Source organism: Microtus ochrogaster, linkage group LG9 (assembly GCF_000317375.1).
Source record: "Microtus ochrogaster isolate Prairie Vole_2 linkage group LG9, MicOch1.0, whole genome shotgun sequence".
In the NCBI taxonomy this organism is placed as follows: Eukaryota; Metazoa; Chordata; class Mammalia; order Rodentia; family Cricetidae; genus Microtus; species Microtus ochrogaster.
Window position 1 is genome coordinate 23,320,291 of NC_022034.1, and position 7,970 is coordinate 23,328,260.

Genomic DNA, 7,970 nt, shown 5'->3' on the forward strand with positions numbered 1-7,970 from the left:
GGCAAAATCATAGAAGTAGGTGGAAGAGTCAGTAGGTAGCAAGGCCTGCCGAGGCTGGTGGACTCGTGAACATGCTCAACATGGCCCGGCATTATACGGTGTAGCTAACACAAATGCTAATTTAGCGGCCTCGGCAACATGGTCTTCCAACAGAATCCTTCAGACTGAAATGCTCTACTATAAAGATGATTTTACATCTTTCCCTTGTATATCCAGGAGCATACCGTGCCATTTTGCTGTGTATTTAGCCCCTCAAGGACAGAAAAAATGATTCCATGGAATGTTCCTATTGTGATACTTGAGAGCTGTTTTCGTTGTAATGTGGAGTTAGAACCTATAATTTCCTCCAAATTCCATAATAAACATTGAGGACGCAATAAACATGTGTAAAAGGGTGTTTTTTCACATTTCCAATACAGGGTCAGAAAGTTCATAGAGTGTAAATACTTCTCTAAAATGAACCACAGATAAGATATGCAAATGAGCAGGGTAGAGATGGTATAAGCCTCTAATCCCAGCAGTTGGGAGGTGATGGATCTTGGTCAGTTTGAGGCCATCCTGGTTGACAGCGCAAGTTCTAAGACGATTAAGGCTACACAGATAAACCTTGTCTTGAAAAATAGAAAACAACAACAACAAAAACTAAAAACAAAACAAACAAACAAAAAAGACCCAAAAAACAAAAACGAGATTCTGTTTTGGGGATCCCAGAACTTACTCATTTGTTAGAGGCTTTTAAAATTCAAAATGTTTTTTAAACTTCTTCATAAAAATGGCTATGATCTAAAACAGTTTCCAAAACGATGTTAACTCTTCCACTGTGCAGGGATGGCTGTTTGCAGGACAGTCATTGTCACCTAGTTCAGTAGTGGATCAAACTAGGAATTACCATTTGGATTACAAAATCCAGAGCTACAAACAATGAAGACAATTTCAAAAAGGCTCTTAGTGTTAAAAAAAACTGAAGACAAAAGAAAAAAATGGCTCCAGTTTTGCTCTGATGTCCCTACAACTAAAACAAGAAAGACCCCCAAAACATGTACAAGTGAAAGCTGATTCTATGGTTCATGCTTTTCCTGTCACTAGAGTGACTAGAAAAAAAAGCAAGGGGAAAAAGATAACCCCATTGGTTTAATCAATTACACCCTTATTTGAGGCTTCTATTTTTAAGCATTAAAAAACAAAGACTAAATCAAGTCTGTGGAAATTCATGCATAGTCTCTCTACTTCTGGTTTTCAGAATAACGTTCTCGGGCATCATTTCAAGTACTCCAACTGAAATTCCTGGAACTGAAAGATCCGTGGATTTAAGTTCTGTTTGCTACAAACTGCTTTGAGTTCCATCACTTGGCTGGGAAGTCGAGATGTTCAATTTGTAGAGAATGATTAAAATGGGCGACTCTAACCGCCAATTGTTACATCGTCAAGGTTAAGTACAGCTGTTTCTAACAATACACCGCACTCGCAAATACTCCTAAGGGACCTATTTAAAGTGAGTTCAGCTGCGCATGGTGGTGGTACCTGACATAATCCCAGCCTAGGCAGGAGTGTTGTCAGTTCAAGACCAACCCGAGTCCCATCAGGAAACCAAACTAACACAATGCTTCAGAAAGCACCGTGCCCTAACGCCTTCACCTGATCAGTAAGGTTGTTAAATTTATATCCGTATGTGGAAAAAAACAGGAATGACTTGTTAAGTTTGACTTGTTCAATAACTCAATGAGTAAGGTTTCCATTCTAATTACAGTATCAAGCATGTCTCTTCTAAAATCCCAAACACCTTTAACTCTTGATTTTTTTCCCTCTAAATCTGAATTAAAAATATAATTTGTAAAACACCCTATATAGCAGGCTTGATTATATCAGTTGGTAAAACTTTATTTTACAAGCAATAGGAATCGGATCAAATGATGATTATAATCCAGAGTGTTTTATGACCACAGAAACGTCACTGTCCACACTGCTAATACAGACTTAATAACACGATACTGAACTGTACAAGAGTTATTTATTTTCCTTAATCTCAAAGCTATTTTTAGTAGTACAAAAAAGCCATAGTAACATCTTTTTCCATTAGAAAACAACAGGATGTACAAAACTTTGGATGAAAAGTATGTCAAATTGCATTTAGTCACTTGGAGGAAAATCCGCCACTCCATCAATACCACCCAGAGTATTTTAGGCAGTGATTAAAATCAAAATAATGCATCTTAATAAACCCCAGCTGTTAAAAGAACCTAGCAATATAGAGTCATTTTTCTACACAGTATTCTCCACTAATCACTTCAGGAGTTATTTTTCAAAACTCATTTCAGTTGAGTCCTACAACATGCCAGGCACCATACTTGGCCAACTAGGGATCTTCAAACAAGTTGGTTAAAGTGGGAAAGACCCACAAATCAGTCCTTTGGTTATCAGGTTTGACTTTAATCTTCCAAAACTCAGGATCAAGTTTCCTCTTTCCAAATGTTACTTGGTTTCATTAGTGGGGAGGGTGTTTAGGAAGAAAAGGAACCATTAAATGTGTTCCGTCATCTCAATTATAGGAGCGTTATCGAAAAGCTAAGCTATTATTCTTTATTAATACGATGTAATCTTGAGGTGCTACCACAGGTGTGGTTCAGCTTTATCCTGAACCTCACCCTGCTCAAGAACAGCACAACAGGTGAACTATTTTGCATTTAATATAGCAACAGCCATAACCTCAATCAGTTAGGGTCCAGTAAAAATATCTAGTTATGAGATGGAAAAAAGCATAAAATAAAACTGTAATAATTAATAATGTAAAAAAGCATCTTTTCCTTTTGAAAAACAAGATGCTGACAATTGATTTTTTTAAAAAAAGCTTGCAGCTATGCAGATGGCCCGTACAATGCTGTCCATTCAACACCATTACTTCCATAGAGAAACCTATTTCTTAAAGTGTAGCACACCATTTAGGCAATAATTTGAAAATTAGCCAAATGCTAAGTCTTACACTAGCAGGTCACATACCACCAACATTTAAACATGTCCGGCCATCTTTTCATGACTTATGTGCAGCCTAAACTGACCACTTGGATTGATCAAACAATTTAAGTTTCTGGACCTGCATGACAAGGAAATGGTTTATGAAATAGTCTCATAAGACATTCAAGTCTTAGGGTCGAACCACTTTCGTCTTACATGACTTAATCTGGCATGCTATAACTACAGACAAAGTAACTGTCAACTTTTAAGTGCAAACTAAAAGCAGATACGTGGTAACAACTGACACAGTAGATCTCCCTACATATGTAATCTGATGCTGATTTATGATTTCAGAGCTTGAAAAACGTCATATCAGAAACCAGAACCGAATGTACTGGATGGCATGCAAGGTCTTCCTAAAAGTTAACCTAAGACCTAGACGTCAGTCTCAGAACATAAAAAAACACAACAAATTTGTACATTTTATTCACATTTATTTTTTTGCTTTTAGTGTGCTCACAGAAAATTAGAACACCTTAAGCAGGAGTTGAATAGCAATGTCTGTAAGGAAAGTTACATTCCAGCTCTACGCCCAATTGGTCACCGCTCCTCCAGTATTTACAAAACACGATAGACGAGATGCTACACAAAACCATCGCATCTGAAGATTTGTTTTTCTTTTATTCTCAAAGACAACTGGAAAAGAAAGCATTGTCTGCTGTAATCAAAAACATACCACAGTATAAACAGTAACCATTCCACTTATCACAGCTTGGTTGAGTTTCAAATTCGTGTTTAAAAGGTCCAAGATGACTGAAGTTTTACAAAAATGGGCAGGGCGGAGAGTTGCAAACTTCATGTGCTTCTGAAGGATATCAAGATTTGTTTTTATACAATAGTCACAGTTAAAAACACCCTGCTGGTAATACATAATTACACTTTATTAAGGTCATAACCAGCAATAAACAATAAAGCCTATACAACTTGTAATTCTACGTAATCACTGACTGGTACAGCTAACAGGAGATAAGCAAGAAGTTCCTATCGTTTAGACGAACTCCTAAGACTATGATCTTTTTGTTTTTTAAATCTGGGTATTGGTGTTTTTATTTTTTTCTCTTTCCTTCTTATTCAAAACTTGTAGTGTTGTAAACCTGCCTCACAAAATACATCGTAATAATTTTTCTTTAAAAAACAAAAACAAAAAACCCTAAGCCTTTACAGCATCATCTCTAGTGGCATATTATCTTGGCAATGTTGTGCACTGCTTCAATTTCCCATAGTGGCCCCTATCACTTCATTTGCTATTCCTTTTTGACCCACCCATCTCCTTCATATATGGGCATGTCCATAGATTTGACAAAGAAAGTTTACATTTTTTTAATAAAGATGCAAAGTATGCAAAAAACATTAATACTGATGCAAAAAAAATTAGAGAAAGAAGAAAGAAGGCAGAGGAAGCTGTCTACACTGTCCTCGACCTGTCGGAATGGTGGTAACAATGCTCTGAGATGGGATCTGTGGGAAAGGGGGCAAAAAAAAAAAAAAAAAAAAAAAAACGAACAAAATTTGCTGCTTAAAAAAAAATGTAAAATTAAAAAAAAAAAAAGAGGACATCTTTAAAAATCAATCCCTGGTTGTAGACAAGTTCTCCAAAACCAGTACCTGGCACCACTCCAACAAACAAACGAAGGGAAAAGTTCTTCGATGACGTAAGAGGCTCGCGCTTACTCGGCCGCGGCGGGCGCAGCGGATGCCTCCGGACTGCACTCGGGCTGCGGCTCCGGCGACGCGGTGGGGGCCGCGGAGGCCGCGGCTTCCTCGACGGGCGCCTCCTGCTCGGGCCCGGTGGCAGAGGGCGCATCGCCCCCGGTGGTGGCGGCGGCGGCGCTGGGCGCGGGCTCCTCGGCCTTCTCCCCCGCGGCCTCCGATGGCTCCTCGGCCGGCGGCTCCTGTGTCGCCGGCTGCTCGGGCTGCTCAGGCTGCTCGGCCTCCGCCGCCTCGGCCTCCCGCGCTTCTCCGCCCGCCGCGCCCTCGGCGCCCGCCCCGCCCGCCTGCTCCCCCGGGGCCGCGCCCGCCTCGCTGGTCGCCGCAGCTGCTGTCGCCTCGTCCTTGGCGCCGTCGGCGGTGGCGCCCTCGGCTTCAGCGCCCTCGCCCGCCTCCTTCTTGTTCTTCTTGAAGGAGAAGCCGCTCAGCTTGAAGGATTTCTTGAAGGAAAAGCGCTTCTTTTTTTTTTTCGGGGTCTCGCTGCTGGGCGACGGCGCGGCCCCGTCCTCCGCCTTGGGCGACGACGTGGAGGAGGCGGAGGCGGCCTCGGCTTCGGCGGCGGGGGACCCGGGCTCGGCGGGCTCGGGCTCAGCGGCCTCCTTCTCGGCGGCGCCTGCACCCGGCTCGGGGGCCGCCGCGGCCGCCTCATCTTTGTCAGCCGCCGAGGGGGACGCGGCGCCACCGCCCGCAGGCTCCTCCTTGTCGGCGGCCGGGGCGCTGCCGTTGGCCTGGAGTTCCTCCTTGGCGCCGGGCTCGGCGGCCGCGGGCGACGCGTCCCCGTTCACTTTGACGTGGCCATTCTCCTGCAGGGCAGAAAAAAAAGCAAAAAACAAAAAACCGAGAGTGTCACACGGAGCGGCCGAGGCAGTGCGGTCCCCGCCCACCCGGGACCAGCTTGGGAAGGGACCCGGCCGCCCGACGGCACACTCGGCACGTGGCCCGCTGGCCGCGGCGGGAGAAGGGACACGGGTGCCCAGATTCCCGGGGTTTCGGAGAGGAGCCTACGAGTCCGGGGCGAGCCACTCTCCCGTTTTGCAGCAGGTTACACATCCCTCCCGCCCCGAAGGACAGGAGCCCCCAGGGCCTCGGGCTGCGCGTCCCGGGCTCGGCGCCGGCAGGGGGCGCTGCGCCTCCACCGCACTGAGCCTGGCGCGGGCGGCCGACGGGCGCTCAGGGGCGGGGCCACCCCGCCCTGCCTAGCCGGGCCCTGCCCGCAGGCCGAGGCGCCCCCGAGCCCGGATCGTGCAGCCCGGGAGTCCGCAAACAAAGCTCAGGTGGCTGCTGGTCGGCCTCTCCGAGGCTCTGAAACCAGCAGGGCCGGGGGAAACCCATTATTTCTGAAGTCTCGGCCCTGCTTCCACGCCCACCTTCGCCCATAATTCTGCAAATCGGGGCGCGCCCGGGCAGCTCCTTTTGCATTTTTGAAAGGCTTTAAAGCCTCTTGAAAGAGCCGGTCTTGCCCCAAGTCGATTTAGATTAGGCGAAAGCCACACGGCCTTTGCTCTAGGAAAAGAGGCGTGGTGGGTGCCTGGTGTTTGTGAAGCAGCCAGCCATGGCCGACCTCTTTAGCCCACCCAACCATGTCTCTCTCTCTCTCTCTCTCTCTCTCTCTCTCTCTCTCTCTCTCTCTCTCTCTCTCTCCTCCCTGGGTCGCAACAGCACTGGGGCAGTCCCCAAGGGTGGCCGAGGTGCCACTCACACGGACAGTCAGTACCAAAACACCAGAACTGCACCCTCTTGGCCGACAGGAAAGGGTCTTTAATAACCCACGGAAGATTCCCAGCACACTAGAGTTAGCATTTAAAAAGTCGTATGGGTGTGTAATTACACAGCTACAATTCAGACCCATCGAAAGGCACTTGGAAAAACTGCCTGTCCGGCTCTAAGCAGCCACCTTTCCAAGAACCTAGGGCACACTGCCTCTGGATACAATAAGCTTGCCTTTCTCCACCGCCATCAGCGTTGGCTCCCCCCTTCCTACACACACACACACACACACACACACACCAGAAATCTCAAAGACGACTCAATCTCGACAATAAATACGAGAACCACCCAAACACCGCTGTGGCCCCAAATACAAATGCAACCAGAAGGGGTGTGTGTGTGTGTGGGGGGGGGTCACCTAGCTAGTCACGTTCAGCCTATCTCCAAATCACGCCATTTTAGACGATTTATCACTTTTCCTCCCCTCTACTCAAGAATTCGCCAGGATCCTTAGGAACCAACCACTCCTTTGAGGTGGGGGTTGGGGAGGTAACCTCCCTATGAAAAACTGACAATTTAGGCTAACGTCTCCCATTCAACTTTCAAACTAGGGTCTGGCCACGCTCCTCTCCCCGGAGTGCGCCTTGGGCGCGATCAGCGAGAGGGAGAGGCGTCCAGATTAGAGAAAGACAACCAAGAAATGCCCAGAACCACAGGTAGAATTTACCTGTCCATTTGCTTTGGAAGGCGACGAGGCCACAGCCGCTTCCCCGGGCCTCTCCGCGGCGGCTTCTCCCTTTGCTGCGGTCTTGGAGAACTGGGCACCCATGCTGGCTTCTTCAACAAAGAAACTCAACAGATCCAAGAGAGGAAACAAAGAGCCTTGGGTTGGTGTAACGACGGGGCGAGCAGCAGCGGCAGCGGCAGCAGCAACAGCGGCGGCGGCACACACACCGGAGGGAGGGGGTGGGGGTGGCGAGGAGGACAGAAGAGACCCGATTAAATACACTCCGGATAAAAAAATTTTAGTCGAAGAGATCAAAAAGCAGCAGCGCAGGAGGGAGGGAAAAAGGTGGAAAAGTCGAGCACAAAAAAGGAGCCCAAGTGTAGTTTTTTTTTTTTAAAAAAAAAAAGAAGTAATAAAAAATCCCAGATTTGTAGCCGCACTGTAGACAAGAGGAAAATGGAGAAATCTCCCTGGTTGCTAATAAGATGCGGGGTCCAACGCCCAAGTGCACAGATGAATGGGCTCGCGGGCGCTGACGCGGCCCCCGCGCGCGCTGGCCAATCCGCGCGCCGCACACAAAGCAGGGGGCGGGGCCTGCGCTCCGGGCGAACAATGGAGCCGCGCTTTGCAAACGGTTTGAAAATCAGCCTCAGACCGAGAATTAATGTCCTCCAAATAAATAAATCAATTAAAAAATACGTGCTTCTCGTCTCCCACGGCCTGAATATAATCATGCATCTCTTGATTGGCTTGCTTTGTTTGGAATCAATTAACACGGGAGGGGGTACTTATGGATGGGGGCGGAGAAAGCTTTAACTTG

General features: G+C 47.0%; 1 protein-coding gene across 1 annotated transcript; it reads right to left on the reverse strand.

Annotated features, from left to right (window-relative positions):
• Positions 1-1,860: 1,860 nt before the first annotated feature.
• Marcks (myristoylated alanine rich protein kinase C substrate) lies at positions 1,861-7,670 on the reverse strand. Its single transcript, XM_005363527.3, has 2 exons — positions 7,151-7,670; positions 1,861-5,519 (listed from the first exon to the last, which is right to left on the reverse strand). Exons 1-2 carry the CDS (start codon positions 7,250-7,252, stop codon positions 4,677-4,679), a joined length of 945 nt encoding a protein of 314 aa, XP_005363584.1. The 5' UTR covers positions 7,253-7,670; the 3' UTR covers positions 1,861-4,676.
• Between the last annotated feature and the right edge of the window lie 300 nt (positions 7,671-7,970).